The sequence below is a fragment of the Alternaria incomplexa genome, assembly GCF_024043165.1.
Source record: "Alternaria incomplexa strain BMP 0042 chromosome Unknown scaffold_5, whole genome shotgun sequence".
Lineage (NCBI taxonomy): Eukaryota > Fungi > Ascomycota > Dothideomycetes > Pleosporales > Pleosporaceae > Alternaria > Alternaria incomplexa.
Window position 1 is genome coordinate 1,617,315 of NW_026249854.1, and position 19,306 is coordinate 1,636,620.

The 19,306-nt window shown below is 52.9% G+C and overlaps 5 protein-coding genes across 5 annotated transcripts; 2 read left to right on the plus strand and 3 right to left on the minus strand.

The window, feature by feature from the left end:
• Positions 1–50: 50 nt before the first annotated feature.
• Positions 51–1,390, minus strand: J4E90_004456 (uncharacterized protein; the record flags this gene model as incomplete). Its single annotated transcript, XM_051434021.1, has 2 exons — positions 51–962; positions 1,052–1,390. The coding sequence occupies 2 exons, from the start codon at positions 1,388–1,390 to the stop codon at positions 51–53; spliced, it is 1,251 nt and encodes a 416-aa protein (XP_051292539.1).
• Positions 1,391–3,357: 1,967 nt separating this feature from the next.
• Positions 3,358–5,154, minus strand: J4E90_004457 (uncharacterized protein; the record flags this gene model as incomplete). Its single annotated transcript, XM_051434022.1, has 4 exons — positions 3,358–4,238; positions 4,290–4,699; positions 4,748–5,002; positions 5,051–5,154. 4 exons carry the CDS (start codon positions 5,152–5,154, stop codon positions 3,358–3,360), a joined length of 1,650 nt encoding a protein of 549 aa, XP_051292540.1.
• A 3,182-nt stretch (positions 5,155–8,336) lies between these two features.
• Positions 8,337–8,912, plus strand: J4E90_004458 (uncharacterized protein; the record flags this gene model as incomplete). The annotated part of the gene is made up of 3 exons (XM_051434023.1): positions 8,337–8,394; positions 8,479–8,795; positions 8,847–8,912. The coding sequence occupies 3 exons, from the start codon at positions 8,337–8,339 to the stop codon at positions 8,910–8,912; spliced, it is 441 nt and encodes a 146-aa protein (XP_051292541.1).
• A 1,940-nt stretch (positions 8,913–10,852) lies between these two features.
• On the plus strand, positions 10,853–14,450 carry J4E90_004459 (uncharacterized protein; the record flags this gene model as incomplete). The annotated part of the gene is made up of 9 exons (XM_051434024.1): positions 10,853–11,039; positions 11,101–11,375; positions 11,422–11,548; positions 11,601–12,050; positions 12,103–12,866; positions 12,919–12,946; positions 13,352–13,963; positions 14,017–14,130; positions 14,371–14,450. The coding sequence occupies 9 exons, from the start codon at positions 10,853–10,855 to the stop codon at positions 14,448–14,450; spliced, it is 2,637 nt and encodes an 878-aa protein (XP_051292542.1).
• A 1,635-nt stretch (positions 14,451–16,085) lies between these two features.
• On the minus strand, positions 16,086–17,174 carry J4E90_004460 (uncharacterized protein; the record flags this gene model as incomplete). The annotated part of the gene is made up of 1 exon (XM_051434025.1): positions 16,086–17,174. The coding sequence occupies one exon, from the start codon at positions 17,172–17,174 to the stop codon at positions 16,086–16,088; it is 1,089 nt and encodes a 362-aa protein (XP_051292543.1).
• Between the last annotated feature and the right edge of the window lie 2,132 nt (positions 17,175–19,306).

Here is a 19,306-nt window from a genome sequence, read left to right on the forward strand (position 1 = left end):
TCATATACATCACAAACTAACCTCCCACCAGTCAACTCCCCCGTCCACACCTAGTCCAAACTCTGAATCTGCACCTTAATACACCCCGTCTTCGGATCCGCCGCCGTCTTAAACGCCTCAACCGCATCCTCAAGCTTATACCTATGCGTAACCAACTTGCTCAAATCAATGACACCGCTCTTGTACAACCGGATAGCCTTGGGCCACGTATTGCAGTAGCGGTACTGGAACTGCAGATCCACCTCGCGGGTACTCAGTCTCATGAAAGGAATCTTCATCTCGTTCTTGCCGACGCCGATGACGAAGACTTTGCCGCCGAACTTTACGGTTTGGATGGCGGCGCAGATGGAGGATTCGACGCCGGTGCATTCCATGGCGTGGGAGGGCTCGACGCCGTCGGTTAGTTTGAGGATGGCGGATTGGAAATCCGTGGCTGAGTGGCTGAATTCGACTTTGTGGGTTAGGACGCCGGGGACGAGGGTTTTGGCGAAGTCGAGACGGCCTTGGTCGATGTCGGTGATTACGAGGGGGGTCGCGCCAGCCGCTTGACAGCACAGGAGTGTGACGAGGCCGATGGGGCCGGCGCCGCAGACGATGGTGGGGTCACCTAGGCGGATGTTCGCGCGGTCCATGCCAGCCAGCGCAACGGAAAGGGGTTCCAGCATCGCGCCGTCTTCGAAGGTCATGCTGTCGGGCAGCTTGTGGCACCACATGGCTGGGTGCTTGAGGTAGCGGCGGAGCAGGCCGGTGACGGGTGGTGTAGACAGGAATTGGACGCGCTCGCAGCCGTTGTAGCGGCCTGTGAGGCAGGGCTCGCATTCGCCGCAGATGATGTTGGGTTCGATGGCTACGCGGTCGCCGGGCTTGAGGTGCGTGACGGATTCGTGGCAGGCCATTACTGTGCCCGCGGATTCGTGGCCGAGGACGTGGGTATCTTCTACGATCATGGGTCCGATGCAGCCCTGGAAATGGGGTTAGCACTTGTTCGTTCTCTGTGTAGCTTTGAGAGCCTTCTGCTGCCGTCAAAACCCCAGGGGCATGGAAAACGTACAGCATGCCAGAAGTGAATATCACTCCCGCAAATTCCCGTGCTCTTGACATTGATAAGAACCTCGCCTGGCTTCAAATCTCCTCCTCTTTGCACAACCTCCAGACTGGGTTCCGCCTCTGCGACCCAGAGATCATGCGCGGGGTTGGTGTAAACACCGATATTAGCCTTTGACGAGAACTGAACATCCGTGCCGTTGCCATTAGCCTTGCTAACACCGTTCGTCGCCGGCGCAGCAGCAGCCTCAGTGTGTGTGCCGTTCATCTTGGTCGTCTCTTCCTTGATGCTGAGTTGTTGCTTAATCTCCGACGCCCAGCTAGTGAAGAGGGGAAGAGAAGCCATGGAACCAAACGCACGAAAAAGGAACGTTTAAAGGTATGCAATCGCAAGGATGGGGATGATGCAAGAAAGGTCCGATAGAAAGGGTAAGGTAAACAAAAACTGGGGGGGACAACCGCGTCAATAAAGATCACCTGGCCACCTTTTACTACTCCCGCGGCCCTTCTTTTCTGCCTGTCTGCAAGCGTACGCCTTTACCGCTTGGTGCTTGCCAGCATGTACCTAATCCATTACTATAACCCAGACTTTACCCTTCCGCTCCTTCGCAATTGGTGCGGGGCAACCACGCAAAGCCGCGCCCGTGAATAATACTTCCATTCATGAGAACGTCACGCCGCCCCGCCATAGCAAGTTGGAGGAAGAACCCCACATAGTCGCGCATCACCAGTCTTTCCACGAATGGGAGGGCAGACAAGTCCGCAAGAAGGGGCAGGTACGCGCAAGTATCGGTTTCCCAGTCTGGCAGTTCCGCGATGCAGTTGGACCCCTTCTACGTTTCCGCCGCGAAGCTACGTGGTGGGGTTGGAGGTCGGTGGCTGCAGCTATACTGCTTCTGGTAGTGTAACCTACACCGAGCCTCCGAGACTAGTAGTACTGAGAAGTCGGATTTCACGATAGTTGGAGACGTGGTGTTGAGTGGAGAAAAAACATGCGTAAACCATGAATAGCGTTTGTGTAGCCTCGGCTCGTGACCGATTCGGGATGCGGATGGAAGTATTTGTTGGTGTGTTGGCTCGGCGCGTTCACCGATTGATGGGTTCTAGATGCGGCGGTTGGGTTGTCACGCAGGTACGGTGTACGACGGAAGGATTATATGTCACGTTGGCGCAGACAGACAATGGTAGTTAGACTATTGCTGTTCGTTCGTTTCGCTAGGTGTCATGTCATTTATGGAGGAAAACATATGTTGAAGAAAGCGGGGCGCGTACCACAGCATCGCATGGAAGTCGCGAACACCACCTGCAAACACCCTCGTCTTCTCCAATCCCGAAGACGTACATCCTCGCAATCCACAGAACCATATCAGCCTATAGAACCGCCCACGCCGCATGCACATCAGACTTCCCGTCTATTTCCATCCCCGCGGTCTCCGGTCCGTCTTTGCTGCATGACTGCGCCGCAATATGTGGCGACTGGCGGCTTGACGACGCGCATCGCGCTGGCAGGTGCTATGTATATCCAGGTACACGCACATCGATAATACATGCATGAAGAAAGAGAAGCAGTGGCAGAGAAGCGTTCTTGACGGAAGACGGAAGAGTTGTCGCACGCGCGTAGGAATTCGGGGTAAGACAGGCAGGCGGCCTTACACCTACACACCTGCACACCTACACTCGCCTTCCCAATCCCATCGGCGAATGTATCGACCCATCATCGCACCACCTTCATTCTCTAACATCACAGCTTTGATCCTTTGCTATAGCTGCCAAGGGAGTCGGAGTGGAGAGGTGGGATTACTATGGTGGTGCTAAGAGGTCTTGTTTCACCATGCGCATGGTTCGGAAGCTCGTTGTACCGAAGCGAGGCTGCAAGGGACAGAGATGAGGCGAATAGAGGCGTGGTGCATGATTGTTAGAGGTGAGATTGAGTAGGGTACTCGAGTGGAGTGAGGGTGGTTCGATGGTGGGTTGTGTTGGAGGTTGGACGTGCTTGGTAAAGGCTTGTCTTGCTTGGTGTGCTGGTTCGTGTGATCGAGTTTCTCTAGGAGGTACGAGTAAGTATCAACAACACATCAGACGTTCAACACATGCGCGGAAGGAATTGGAGTCATGATAGAGGTTTTTAAAAAGTCTAGTTTCTTTCTTCTTTCCTTTGCATAATCCGCATATTGTAGTAAGAACACATGAAAATGGAGTGTACCCTTGGGTTACTACTCTGAAGGCTAATCGTAACAAATACACATCAACCTAATATACGCCTTGACATTCAACCTCGCATACAAAATACACATTCTTGAACAACAGCGTCGTCTAGAAATGCTCCTTCCAGAACTTGAAGTTGACCTCCTGGCATGCCGCCTGCTTACACGCCTTCTTGATGTCGCGCGCCGCAACGTTAGGACCGCAGAAGTAGACACCGACCTCTGTGCGTAGCGTGCTTTCCAGACCGTTCATGTAAGTGCGGTCCAGAATACCATCGCGCATACCGCAGAACAGGCGCTGGAAGTCGGGACGACCGAAGTTGGTGCGCGACTTGAGTTCTGTGAGGGGATCCTTGTCGGTGCCTACAGAGTTGAGAACAATGTTCTGCGCAGTGTTGACGTCCATCTTCTGGGTGAGGTAAGTGTGAATGCGCAAGAATTGGTCGCCATCTGCGCCGCCGAGCGACTGCGCTTCGAGCGATGAGAGGAGAGTCTGGAACCATTCGAAGGATGAGGTGTCTTTGCAGACCCAGATGAATTCGACACGGCGGAGACGCTTGGGTGGGTTGGGGCTGAGACGGAGGTGGTAGATGGACTTGAGAATTGAGGCCCAGGGTGTGACACCAATACCGGTTCCGATGAGGACTGCGACTTCGTTCTCGAAAACATCCTCTGCGGGGGCTCCGTAGGGTCCGTCTATGCGGAGAGCGGGCATCTTTTGGCCGTGCTGAAGTGCGATCTCGTACATGCCCATGGGGTCGAGCTCGTCGTAGAGCTTGGATTGCGATTGACCAGCACCGAGAGCATCGGCAAGTGCGCGAGTGAAGTCACCAACCTGGCGCACGTGAACCGAGATGTACGGGTCGTTGGGGCAGGAAGTGATGGTAAATGGATGCCACTGGTGGTAGCTGACATCCGGGCAGTTCAGGAAAAGCCATTGTCCGGGCTTGTACTTCATGCTGGGCTTGGTGAACTGAATCTCAACGGCATCTATTCGGCATTAGTGCAATCCTTCGAAAACAACATTGATGATCTGCTTACCGTATGGGTGGCGAACAACCTTGACGATCTGGGTCTGGCGTCTGCAACGAATCTCACGGTAGAGGCGATCGAAGAGGTAAAGACCACCTCCCACAAGCTCCCATCGCCATCCCTCGTAACCAATGCAGTGGGTCCAGAAGTTGTCGTGGTCGAATGGAGAGAAAGCTGGAGCGGTATCACGGACGAAGCAGCTGGTCGCATGGGTGTACATGCCGAGCAGGAACGGGATAAACAGATGATGCGTGTACCAGAAGGTCTCGAACGATTGTTGGCGAATCCTGTGGTGCGCCGTGGTGTAGATTAGAAGCATGCACAGCAACATGATATGTCCTGTGATTCCACCAGCCTCGGCGTAGTGGATTTGCAACGCGATCTGGGGTCGGACCTGCACACGTTCGACGTTGAAGAAGCTGTCTTTGTTAGACAAGTCAAGCTTGGTAAGATATATATCGACTCACTTGACGTAATGCGCCGCTACGTGGAGGATAGTGAAGAACAACATGGCGTAGGCGACTTGTCGATGGAACCATTGAGACTCATCAAGCGGCAGTACGCGCACCTTGGGACGGAGCCATCGGAGGATATTTCTGCACATTGGCATGACGATCACCATGGTGTCGACTGACAGGACAAGACCTGCACCACGAGATACCCATACTGAGTACTGCAGGGCGTTGAGCGGTGCTAAACGTGCATCACCAGCTTGTTTCCACCTGACTAAAGTTAGTGGTCGATCAATGATTTGAGTAAGGGCTTCCTACCATCCTATACCGAACAGGGCCCAATGGAAACCCCAGAAGAAGATGTGAAAGAAGAGTTTTTGTGGCGTAAAGAGCCTGGAAAACGATGTGCCGCCGCCGCCCATGATGAATGTTCTTCCGCGGTAATCGGTTGTGTCGTCAACAAGTCCACCTCAGGCGTGCCGTTCAACGGTGATTATAGAAAAGATTAAAGAGTATACGCGTGGTATAAGCGAACCCAACCAGGAAATAAACGATCCAGTCGAAGTTCGACCCGGCCAGCCAGATACGAAGTGAAGAAAAGAATGTGGGTGTCCCGGGACGAGCGGAGTGATGTAGAGAGAGAGCGCGCGGATGGGGAGGAGGATCCAAGGCTGCCGGGAACCAAGGGTATTAGAATGTCAAGCCTTGGGAACAAGCCGAGTCAACGTGCGCAGATCAGGTGCAGATAGGCAAAGCCGTAAAACCTGGGTAGAGCGGCACGCTGTGCTGAAACCGACAGGGCCTGTTCGGTACGGATGTGGCTCAAACCGATGCCCCACGAAGGTGCCGTATACCAGGAGCCGTTAAGATGGATGACAGAGGTTATGACTAGGGCCCTCAGGGACGTGATGCAGAGGAAATCCGGTGGCGCCAAACCTGAATGGGCGCAAGGTCGGATTTTGAGGTATCGAAGTTGGGGGAGGGGTTTGCTGCTATGCGCGAGCGGCTAGTGTGTGAAGAGCGTCTCAGACTTGAAGCGCCAGGCACAGAACCATGTTTTCCTTGCAAATGCGGTCGTATGTTCGGAGCTCAAGATCTTCAGTTGCTCTTGGATAATGCGCAGTAGGAGTGCAGTGTATGCCGGCGAGTGGCGAGGCGATTGCCGTTTCGCTAGTGGATTTGTTGGGGCTGGTGTTGGTGAGGCTGCGAGGCTTGCGAATCTTCACGATCTACAACTGTCAAACTTCAGACGTGAGCACGATCTGACAGATGGGCCTGAGCCGCGTGGTAGGGTTTCGGACGGTATTTCCTGAGGGGTGCGATTGACCGTTGGCAGATGGGCTCCGATTCTTTTGATGGGGTTCACGACGGATAGGCGAGGCGCGCTGAAACGATGCACGTTGGAAGGCGGGTCGTAAAGGGATAGGAAAATCAGGACGGGTATCTGAATGAATCGCTGAAAGTGGTATTCGCTACGTTATGTCGTTAGGTTAGATGCAGAGGCTGGTAACTTTGGGATTGATGACTGCAGTCGCGGAGGGGATAGCGTTGGCAGGTACGGAAGGTACGCATTGGGGTGGCGGATCTGGTTCTAAACTACCGCCCCTTGCGCAGAAGACTGCATCGAAGACGCGAAAGACACATGGTAGGAGCCTGTTGTGGCTTTTGCGTTAGAACCGCCGAGGCTTGAACTCATCGCTGTTGAAGGCTCTCTGTGCTCGTGGTTGGTAGCACCAAATCTAACGGGCGAGCATTGGCGTGGCGCACACGGCCAATCAGGGGCTGTCTCGAAGCGCTCGAGGAACCCCCACAAAGTTTGAGCCCGCTACTGCGCTGTGCTGGCTGCATGTGTACAAGATCTCGCCTCTATTTTGGGACCGTCTCCATCGTACACGGCTCGACGGACGGCAGCATGCGAATTGCCGGCCTCGTGGATGGCCGACGATATGAAGAAAGTCTTGTTAGTCCCGCCTTAGGCCGTGATATGGGAAGCGGTGTGCAGTGCGAAGAAAGCCGAGAGAAGTGGTTCTCGGCGAAATGATGGATGCTGAGTGATGGTGGAGGGCTAGATTCTGGGCTGTCTTCAACTCCGACATCTGGATTACACTATCATAGATTTCCCAATTGGGAAGCAGCGTAAACAGATGCCACGGCCGCGCCTTCCTTTTGCTCGCCGTTAACCAAAGCACACCCGCAGAAAACAACATCAGGCCATTGTTCTGCGCTCAACCACACATGCCCTCTGATCGACAGCTTGTGAACCACGTTCAATTCTCCGACAGGAGCGCTGCCAAAAGCTTCACCATGAGTGCGAACTGATACCGAACGAGTATCGTACCACTTTGTTTTGCGTCAACGTCTGCCATGGCTGCCAGCCCCCACCGTGACGGCATTGACAGCCACGAGGGCATCTGAAGTAAACTTTGTCGTATGATGTTGTTTGATGAGCAAGCCTGAGGAACCAGGAGCGAGCTTCGATATGATCTTCCATGCAGATGACTGATCATCATGCGCCAGGTTTGCGGTTGGAGTACCTGAGGCACAGAACAGAAACCGGGACTCAGGCATCCGTCGGGACGGATTATCTGAGTGCTGCCGTGCCGCACGTGCGATGGCGATATCTGCGGAGAATTACCTATTCGATCAGAGTGGCCGATTGTTCGCACTGCGCTGGTTTCATGGCTATCGTGTACGTCAGAGCCAGCGGTAACGCGAATCGGCTTGCGTAAAGGCGTTTTGCAAACTCTTCGCCGCCACCATCAACGAAGTAGCGGTATAGAATTGAGTAAGACCTGAATACAGTCTTCGCCGAGAAACAGTCACCAAGTCTTAGACAGATGCCACAAACCACGTGAACGCGAAGATTCACGCCTAGCTCCGCCCTCGCTACACTACCTTTGCCAAGCTAGCGAGCATCAGCCGTTCATAGGATTGATAGGATAGACTAAAATGGCGGCGCGATCCAGGATACTGGCACCGTGGCTGCAGAGAGGCTGGCGTCGCATGCAGCATCACAGCAGCCCAGCCAATCGCGCCGCCCACACGCCCAATCGTCCACGAAGCGGGTCAAGCGGCTACGAGCGACCATCTCTCCCCCCAGCGCGCGCCGAGCCAGAAGAAGAGTGCGACCAGGGTGCGCGATGCAAGGCCCTGGCGCATAAACTGTCTCTACAATTGCGGTCGACACCCGCTGTCGCTCCCGATATACTGACACGCCTCACGTCGCGAAGCTCAACGGCAACACCACGCTGCCTGAACACCTAACACGCCTGATACTCGCCTACGCCTCAGCCCACGATAACTGCTATCCACTATACACTCCACTCGAGTTGCTCCGTGCCTGATCTCCCCAGAAGCCTTACCGCTTTCGCCACGCCTGCGAACCGCCCATCCGCGACCAGGCCAGTGTCTATAACACAAAACCTCGCCCTGCCACACCCAAGCCCATCGATGCTCATCTGTCGCTGAGGGACTACTGGTAGTCGAAGGGACATTTCCACTTTCTTTTCTTCATTTTTTCTATTTACCCTTATTTTCTCACCTATACGACCGCGGGCTCGGTTTATTGCTCGTATCCTTTCTTTATAATACCCGTATTTCGACAATGGGCAAGTTAATCAAGAACCACTGGGCGCGCCTCGTCATCCTCACGGCTGCTGCGTGTAAGTCTCACCCCACAGCCATCGACACCACCACCAACACCAACACCAACACCAACACCAACACCATACTAATTACAACTCCAGATCAAATAGGAGCTGCACTCGAATGCTTCTTCTGGCCCAAGATCTTCTGGGACTTTGCTACCAAGAACCTCGATGGCGCCGTAAAGCCCATCCCCGTACTCCAAGTCATCAACATGTTTCTCGGCTTCATCGGTCTAGCATGGGAATGGCCATTGCCACTGCTCGCTGGCACAGGACTGCACCGCTCGATTGAAGCGCGCCTGATCATCTACCCGCTCAGTGCGCTGTGTGCGCTCTTGATCTACCAAGGCACCAACTCGGGACTCTACTACATCATCGGCATGGGAGCATACTTCTGGGCGTTTAGCGAGGGCGAGGTATGTACCATTATATCCCTATTAGACATCGACGTACTAACGTTATTCAAGGTCGTCTGCCCCGAGCCATGGACTCTCCCCAAGCGTGGTTCCACAGCCCGCAAGATGACCGCATAGTCTGGCCCTTCCATAGACCGCAACAACAATGCACCTCAGCTTCGCTTCTCAACAAACTATACCCCACACACGCCTTTCCATGTACAATGTCCACGTAGACGACGTACCACTCCCAACTCTCTGGCAGACCACCCACCATGATTTAGCGATTTTCCGGAACCGCCCACGAGCGGAGGCGTTCACACTCAGCATCTAAGACGAGCAGCAGCATTCATCTCACGATACCAAAAACCCCCAACAAACGAGCAGTCGAGCATCCTATCCCAACCAGAACGCACCGAACGATATTATTTACTATTTCACGGCGTCATGCAGCGAATGTACGGGCGCTAGGTGTTTGCACTGCTTAACAACTTACAAACGAACAAAAATGAATCAATAACCAAAAACACATCATGACACGTTTGCTCACTGCATTTCTCAGTCCTTCCACTTCTCGCTCTCACCCAACGTTGCCATTCTCCAAGGATTTACCTCCTTGCCTCTTGCTCTGACTGCTGTGACATCTCTGACATGACAAAACCTGAGGCAACTCCTCGTTTCAGCCCCATCCACACCCCACAATTCGCTTCCCGTTTTGCTCTCCAGTTGTATGCGGTGTATGCCTTGGCCTAACGGGCTTCTGACAGCTTGCGCCTCAGTCAAGATTGTCAAGGAATTTGGCTGAACCCCTCTGTCGTAGCCAAGGTGGCGGTGGATGACATGCCTTGCGTATCTACTAATCTCAGATGTGAAGTTGGCATCACACGCCATATGGATTACTATGCCCATGAAACTCGCTGTAATCCGAGTGTTGCACCACCCTTTGTCTAGCAGTGCCTGGTCGTGCAGTGACCTGGTACGGGTATGATATGCATGCCTGAGTGTACTCGCAGATCGTTCTAGACTCCGCACGAAGAACATGATAGCAATGTCGATCTTTAAGAAGATGGTAGATAGTGCGGTGTTGGGTTTGGCATTCGGTGCGGAGGTAGTGGTAGGCATAGTGAGCATGGAGCTGGAATTATTGTGGATCTGCGGAGATGTATGTTAGCGTTTGTCTAATCGGAAAGCAGGCGTAGGATGCAAGAGGGCAATCACGTACTTGCTGATCAGTTATGATGCCATATTTCCCCGCCCAAGGCACTACCTTTGGCGCTCGAAGCTTTCCTTGCTGCGCCAGCCATCGCGGGAGTGCTGTCACGAATGCTTTAAAGAGTCAGTTCTGGGCGGGTTAGAGATTAGTACATCCATTGTCCGCCACACAAATATAGGCTTTCATGGTCGGATCTTGCGGAGATGTGAGCACTACGAGAGTGTATGGGTAAAGATAGATGACTGAGGTCTTGAAGCTGTGCTCGCGCTGGTAGGCGCATGATTGCGACGCCTGTGGGAAGGCATCAGCGTGGATGTGGCTTTGAAAGGCTGGGCTGATCACAGAACTACGTGTGTACGACCACAGCACCGCGATATCGCAAAGGAAATATTATACGTTGCTCTTGGGTGAGCATGGCGCGTCGCTGCGAGTAGGAAGGCGCGTCGAGGCGATGGTGGAGGGATGACGACAATACCTCGACGCGCCGTCGCACAGACCAACATGATCCCGCCTGCGCTCCTTCAACACCTCCATTACTTTCTGTGTCTCCCTCTTTCTCATGCGCGCAACATATGGAATTGCGCTATCGATTCCCTATCGATTCGGCCCTGAATATGTGTGGTCATGTAAGCTAGCAACCCGGTTCGCCATATCAGCAGTGGCCAATGGCCCTCAGAAGGCTATTTATCCTACTCGTTCCTGTATCTCCTGCGTGGGAAAGTCCTGCAGGCTGCGCGCAGGTCGCTCGTGGCTCTGCATGTGCTTACTGTCAGCACTCTATGCTCAGGATGCTCCATGATAAGTTTCCTTCGCCTGTCGCGCTTCTTCGATATGATCATTTTACCTTCTCTTCTCGACACTCAACATGCTGCTCCGAAGTGTTTTACCGCTATGCTTTGTTATACTTACCCAGGCTCGTACGCATCTCGGACGTACTGCGCAAGTGATTGAAGCAAGACAGTTCAGCAATGAGACGACATACGATTTCATTATTGCTGGTGGTGGCATTGCGGGGCTCACGGTTGCAGATCGTTTGACGGAGAACCCAAATGGTACATAACTCGCGTGCTCGAAAGGCTTCAAATTAATCGTACGCGATATTCACAGTACTAGTAGTCGAATACGGCCCTTTCGACCAGAGAGAAGATGGTATCATGATCCCTGGTGCCTATTTTCCGGTGCCTTACCTCTGGCTGCCCTTGATGAGTACGCCACAAACCGCGCTTGGTGGTACATCGTATGGTGTGCCATGTGGCAGGGTGGTGGGCGGCGGGTCTGTCGTGAACGCCATGTTCTTCCATCGATCAGACGGAGAGCTCTATAACGCTTGGGAAGAACTGGGTGCGACCGGCTGGGGTTGGGCTGATCTGCTTCCATACTTCAAGAAGGTATGGTTTGCTCTCGCTTTCTGAACCGTATGCTGATGAGGCGGAGAGTGAGACGTTTACAGCACCGGACGCGGACTATGCAGCTAGTCACAACATTACTTGGGATGTTTCAGTACATGGCTTTGAGGGCCCAGTGCAGGCTAGCCATGCTCCGTATGACTACCCGGGTAGTGGTCAGTCCTCATCACGTCAGTTGCAATATATAGAAGCTTACCATCAGTAAAGCCAATATGTACAATGGAGCCCTGAAGCTAGGTATCCAGCCAGCCCTGGATCCCAACAATGGCCGCGCTCAAGGCATATTCCGTCTCCTTCGCTCCGTTGATCCCAAAACGCAGACGCGTTCTTCAGCTCGAATCAATCGCTATGATAAGGATGCGGCGAGGCCAAACTATCATATCCTTCCGAATACAGCGGTATCGCGCATTCTGTTCGAGAATGTCACCGCTGTAGGCGTGGAGTATATTGGCACAACCAGTGGCGAGAAGCACACTGTCCGAGCGAGCAAAGAAGTCATCACAGCTGCTGGAAGCGTTCATACCCCACAGATCCTGCAACTTTCTGGGATTGGCGACACTGCTCATCTGAAGAGCTTGGTTATTGAGACTGTTTCAGGTCTCCCTGGTGTCGGTCGAAATCTGCAGGATCATCTGGTTCTGAAAGTGAATTACAACTGTACGCGACTAAACTCTATGTTTATCGTTTATAGGTCGGCTGATTGATACAGATACATCTAATCACTTTCCAAACGGCGGTTCCTTGCAGTCCAACGCCACGTACGCCACAGAACAACGCGCTCTCTACGACGCTGGAAAAGCAAGCGCATTTGACCTCACTGGTACAACTGGAAATCTCATGATCCAGCTACCGCTGTCAAACTGGACGAGTGACTCCGCATCCATCATATCTCGAGCATCCTCACTCTCACCGAGCGATGTACTTGGTAGCGATGTCGAGCCATCAGTTCTCGCCGGGTATGAGAAACAGCGTGCCATCATCCTCAAGGACATCAACGTAGAGGCCGTGGGTGGTTTATCATGGAACACCGGCCCAGAAACGAGCATCTACATGACCCGCCCTCTCAGTCGTGGCTCAATCACCATAAACTCAACCAACATCTTCGACGCTCCACTCATCGACTACGGTGCGCTGACAGACCCAACCGACCTTAATATGCTCTACGCGATCTATATGAAGAACCGCGAACTAATGGCAACACCTGATATTGCCATTCTCGGTCCCATAGAGACAGCACCCGCACCGGGCATCAGCAGTGAGCAAGATATCAAGGAGAAGATCAAAGCTGCCTTGCAGCCAAGTAACGCGCATCAGTGCTGTACTGCTGCTATGATGCCAAGAGAAGATGGCGGGGTCGTCGACCCGCAGAATAGAGTCTATGGCACGTTCGGAATGAGTGTGGTGGATGCGAGTACGTGGCCGCTTGTTGCTGGTGGTGGGCCGCAGGCTAGTGTGTATGCTGGAGCTGAGAAGGTGAGTTTACGATTGAGAAAAGTGTGTGATTATGTATCCTGATGGTATTTAGGCTGCGGACATGATCAAGAAGCGTCACGGTTTGCTTTGAGGTCCATTTCTTGACGTCCTTGGCGTTCGTAAGCCACGGAGTGGACATTGGGAGGCTGTCGGGGTTTGCGGAGTTATCGCTCTTGACTATCAGTCGGGCGTTGATCTCATCTCACGTGTAGTCTACATTCAACACATAGTATTCTCACGCAGAGATGAGGTGCTTATGCGTCACTATTGAGTAGATTCTCCTAGCAGAACTATATATACTTGACTTGAGTACAGCAGAGGACGTCTTTCGCTGTTAGACTGATCTAGTTGCACCCAAGATGGATACTTCACAGCTTTTCAGTGTCGAAGGCATGATCGCAGTGGTAACAGGTGGAGGAACAGGTAACATCTCTTCTTACCATCATGTCATTTAATCACCAAAACAACCACTAACAGTACCCCAGGGATCGGCCTCATGATAGCCCATGCCCTCGCCTCCGCCGGCGCGTCCAAAGTATACATCCTCGGTCGCCGCGAGGACAAACTGTCCGCCGCAGCCTCTCAACACGAAAACATCATCCCAATCCAATGCGACATTTCATCCAAAGCATCTCTCCAAGCCGCCGTAGACTTCATCGCCCAAGACACAAGCTACATCAACCTCCTGGTCGCAAACTCCGGTATCTACGGCCCACCATCAAGCTTCATGCCCGGCTCAAGCATCAAAGAGCTGAGGGAACATATGTTCGAGAACACATCTATGGAAGACTTCACACAGGCCTTCCACGTTAACACTACCGCGACGTACTTTACTATGCTGGCTTTTCTCGAACTACTGGATGCAGGGAATACGAGTGCCATAGCCGGTGGGTTTGGTAAGCCACTGAAAGAAGGTAGCAAAGTACCAAGCATCCAGTCACAAGTCATTGTCACGTCCAGCGTAGGCGCCTTCCTGCGTGAATGGCAATGCGCACCAGCGTATGCAGGGAGCAAAGCAGCAATCATGCATTTGGTTAAACATGCCAGTACGGGGCTTGCGCCGCATAGTATCAGAATCAATGCTTTGGCGCCTGGATGTTCGTCTCCCCCTCCCCGCAAACCTACCGGTCCGTAGCTAACAGCGTGTCAGTCTTCCCATCTGAGATGGCCAATGCAGTTATCGAAGGCAGAGACCCCAGTACAGAGAGCGTCGACGATCCGAACTTCATTCCTGCACGGAGGTTTGGCGGAGAGGAGGAGATGGGTGGGACGGTGCTGTATCTTGCGAGTCGGGCGGGGAGCTTTTGCAATGGGTTGGTGCTTGTGAATGATGGGGGGAGGTTGGGTGTTACGACGAGCAGTTATTGAAGACGGTAAGGGTAAGGGGTATGTATGAGCAGCTGTCATGTCAATATGAAGGCAAGTCGTATATTCTCTTGTTCCCAGCGCTGGAGGAGAGTAGTCGCGACGCCGTTGCATGCGTGCTGTGACTATGACATCACAGACGCTGAATATCCACCGCCTGATGCACGTCGTTTGCGATACTTCGCTGATCATGCCGAGCAGCGCAAGCTCTTTCTCTGACCAAAAAGATGTTTAATGTCCGACCGGCAAGCAGCAGCTGTAGGACGAAGGAAGACAAGGCTGAGCGAGAAGCCTTCACCCCAGCGTTGCTCAGCGGCAAGCGCTATGACAGGTGGACGACGACCCACCATCTACTGTCCACCGCCATCCCCAACCCCCAAACCAGCCTTTCACAAAATCCTTCGATACCACAAACCCTCCTTCTAGCTCCCAACCCATCACCTCTGTGTCGCCCACCCCCGTCCCGTCACCATTCCCCCATCCACACGCATCACACCGCCCCTCGGCCCCTTTCCCCATCCACCACGCACCCTCCTACAACACACATGCAACGCTCTTGGGATAATCCCCGTAGACGCGCCGTACAGGAGTGGAGCCTCATACTACGCATCCAGTCCTGCATGGTCTGCTGTGCGACACCTGCTGACCGGCTTTGTGCGTGTGTGACGGGCTGTCCTGTGTAACGCGAGCAAGGAGGATATGCCTGCACCTGCCCTGCGGCAGGGTCCAGATGCAGCCCGGACCCGTGTTCTGAAACGAGCGTTTGTTTACTACGTTTGGTTGTGTGGGTTCGGGGCGGTGTGTAGCCTGCGATGTGTGTATGTGGGGAGACGGATGGTGGAAAGCGGTATGTGGAAGAGAGATTGGTGGTTGGGGGATGTCGTTACGAGGTGGTATGGGTCTGTTTTCGGTGTTTTGCAGCGAGTGTTTGGGGAGAAGTGATATGCGATCAGGCGTGAGCTGAGGTGTCTGGGAGTTAGGCAGGGGTATACTGTCGAAGTGTGGTTGCGCAGCTCAAGGTAAACTCTTTGGAGAAGCGAGAACGTGCATATCTTTTTTGGAACAACGTGAGAGTGGTGAGCAACGCGCGTCAGGTGGTGACGGTACCTTGCTTCACTCTACAGGTGGAACCGTGGGGTTGAAGCTCGTTACGATTATCATTATTCGCTCATGACACCTTTTATGCTAATCAGTACAAAGTATCCGGTACATGACCTCCTATGTTTCCGTGGTATCGCATGCGCAGCAGCCTTATACACACTAAGCTTGCGACATGTGCTTTTCCCAATTTGAGCGAGTGTGAACGTGATAAGAATGCGGGGTGTGTTTAAGGAGCGGCCCTGGCGTTTTGTCTTGATGAGAAGACATGGTAGTGATACTGATGTACAGGAATAGACATTAGCCGCCCAAGCAGAAAACAATCGTAACGTTTCGTAGCGTAGCAATGATGCTGAAAGGAATGCGATGTAGAACATCGAGACGAATACATAGCGTTACAACACAGTGTTGAATAAGCAGAAAGGAAACATGGTTTGATGAACGCCAACCGGAAATGGCTCACCGGTTGCTGAGGACAATGCGAAAGCGTAACGTGAACCGAGCCGAGAGCCATGCTCATAATGATGACGGAGTGCTCGACGAGTCGATTGATGGGACTAAGATGCAGAGAGGGAACAGCGTGCTGACTGAAGCTTCCCGTCCAAGGATGCAGCGATGTGAGATGTTGTACATTGGCATAAATTCAGACCATTAAGTACCCCACGGTGGTGAAAAAAAGATTTGGCTACGCAATAGTGACGAGACAAGAAGATCGATGCAGGCAGGCTGATCCGCCGTGATGCTGAAAGCGGTATCTCAGTAAGTGCTGTTGAGGTTTTCCATCGAGGTGCGGTGGAGCTGCACAGGCTGCATGTTCCGATTCTGGCACGACTCGCGATGCAAGCTGCGATTTCCTGGGGAGCTTCGTGTTTGGCTGTGGCTGAGAGGTGTGTAGCGATGACCACTGACAAGTGTGCAATCGCTCGATGACTCGCCACTCAGCGAGTTCCGCTTTGACGACGAGTCAGGGCTGTAGCTGTATAGATTCGTCTGTGAGGCTGGTCGTGTCATTGGGCGTGTCTCACGGACGTAGGAGTAGTTTGTCGCTGGAGCTGGCGCACTCATGCCTTCGAGAAGACCAGATGTACTGAAGTTCAGCTCTAGCTGAGAAGCAGCGGTGGTCGCAGTCGCATCGTCCGCGGTCGACGTTGTATTTGGCATGTAGCTCATCCTGCTCTCCGCGTTGTCTGGCATGACCGGGGATATTAGTTGCGTAAAGGCATCTGCAGATGCCGCCCCGGATGCGTTGGCGTGACTCTCGCTGTCGGTAGTCCACGGTAGTAAGGATTTCGCGAAAGAGCCTCTACCGTCCATGCCCGAAGTGCCAATAGCCTGGGCCGAGCGGAGACGAGCATCTTGCATCTGGTCTACAACATGACTGCTCTGAGCCGGGCTCGGTTGTGGCATTGGTAGTTGTCTCCTAGGCACACTGGAATCCATAGGGAGAGGTTGTCGTGGATGGGGTCTCTCAGGGATAGTCAATTGCAGAGAAGACATTCCGGTATTCAGAGGCGATACGTCCGAAGGTGTGGCTAGTCGACCATTTGGATGACCGAATTGTAAGTCCTGATCAAAGTATGTGCTTCCTTGCTGCAAAGACTTCGCAGTTGGCTGAGTCCAGCGATAGGCAGGTGCGTACATGTTTGTGTTTGCGATTGCTGTAGACTGTGGTAGATATGCGGGTGGCTGATCGAGAGGGTAGGCGTCAACCGGCGACGTGTCTTCTGAATAAGGTAGAGTCCATGCTGAAGAATAGGCCGGCTTTGAATCGAGTTGCGAATACTGCTGATTTGGCATGGGGCGTGCATAAAGACCGCTATTGCCTCCCGTAGAGTACATGGACATTATGTTGTTATGCGCAGTGGCCATACCACTGAGGCTGTAAGCCATGCTCCTGTCGTCTAGCACTTTGTGGACGGAATCGGATCCCACCTGGCTGAATGAGTGAATGTACAAAACGCAAGCAACTAACGTACTCTGTGAAATTGACAGCCTGCCGGTTCTACTCCAGCCGTTCGACAGTTGACGCACCCAATACCATTTCCAGGATCGCCGCTGCATCGAATCTTCCTCTTACGGCAACGCGCGCACTGGAGGCAATGTTAGTAAAAGTAGGAACAGAATGTATGGAAAATTTAGTTAGGAAGGCAGTCAGGAATTGTGTTCTTTGTGGATGCTTCCGAAATTATTGAAACACATGTTGACATACCGCTACTGCAATGCGACGTCTCGCTGGCCCATTTCCCATCATGGGCTCTTCCATGCTGGCTCGGTTATGCATACCGCCCACTGGGCCGCCCATGGGATAACCTCGTGGATTTTCTCGCGTATTATGGGCCAAGGACAGCGGAGCATTGCGATCGCTGTACATGTAGTTTGGATAGGATAGGTTGTGAGGCAAACAGCGTCGCGGACTGCCGTACTCCATGACTGACATACTGACGAATCAACTGAACGTCAGCTATTTCAGTCATCATGACCTGAAGTCGACTTACATCTTACAAGGATACCAACAAGATCAACTATTGGCGAATTACCCACAGGTATGATTCGGATAGCGTTCGCGGGATGCAACGCCCGAGTCAAGAAAGGGCAGTAGTTGGTGACTGGACCGTGGGCGCTCCTCCAGGGAGAAAGTGTAATGAACCGGTGAGCAGGTCATACGATGATCGGCTGGCAGGATTATGTTTATAACCCAAACGAGTTCCTTGCGTCGGCAAAGACTGTTATACTGGATAAGAGAATGATGCAGGGCGAACGTGGCTCCAAAGATTGGCTTCGAGTGTGAGTGTTGATCAGGAATTTGTTTGTGACCTCTGTCCCCCATGAGAGCTATCTCGTTAGTGCCTCCGGACACCTGCATGCATGGACGCGGTACGGTGACTGTACAAGAACCTGGGCCTGCGCTTCCCAGAGAGCACTGGCCAAGCCCCGCGGAGAGAAGACAGGTGAAACATTGTACGGCCTAGGTCCTGTGAATACTTCTTCATGACAAGCGCCAGAGCCGAATGAAGACCCATGAAGTATGTGATGTGGCCCCCACCCCTTCCTCGATGGGGCTATCTCGTAGTCGTGAGGCTTTAGCAGATACCCAATCGGACAAACACTGATGACTTTTCCTGTTACAAAGAAGCCACGTTATCAGCTACGCTTGATCTTTCGCAAACAGTCGATGGATGTTTGTAACTGACATGGTGTTACCGCGGATCCGGGATGTGAGGCACGGATTTGACGATTTCAATCGACTTGCCCTAATCCAGGCCGAGTGCGCCAGGCTCGCATGGGTGTCAAAAGAGTTAGTGCGCTACACTTGCGAGGAGCGGGCTTTCTGTGGGGGATAACACGCTGTCGACCAGCGAAGGAAACTACTAAGGGCTCTCAAGTCTCGTAGTACTGCTTGTAGCATATATTGGCACATTTGATCCTGGTAAGGGTCTGTTGTCAGATCAACTAATCGCTTCGAGCATACATGGCTTGCGCTGAAACGTACCTGCAGATGATAGCCAGCCTCCTTGAAGACCCTCTGATTGGCTGACTGACGAGCCAATACCGCTTGTAGTACCTCAAATCACGTCATTTGCTAAGAATCTGTTCAACCTTACAAGTTTGGCTGCTGAGGATGGTCCAGGGAGTTGGCAGAGGATTGTACGATTGGCGATCCAACAGCCCTGCACTGAACATGTATGCTACCGCTGGCATCTATCCCACAGCCCCACGGCAAACGGATATACGTGGAAAGCTGGGGTAAGGTTCCGGTGGGTCCCATGCCTATTATGGATCGCGGTGAACGAAAAGAACTGGATCCGATGATGGGCCGGCTTCCAGATGGTACCACGTAGAGCCGATATGAAGATGATGCTACGTAGCGTATCTCAAAGTAACGTTCCGTGTTCACTATGAGTGACTTATCCGAGCGCGCTCGAAGCTTGAGTATGCCAGGGGGTGAAACAAACCTGCTCTGCACCTCGAGGGTCCTA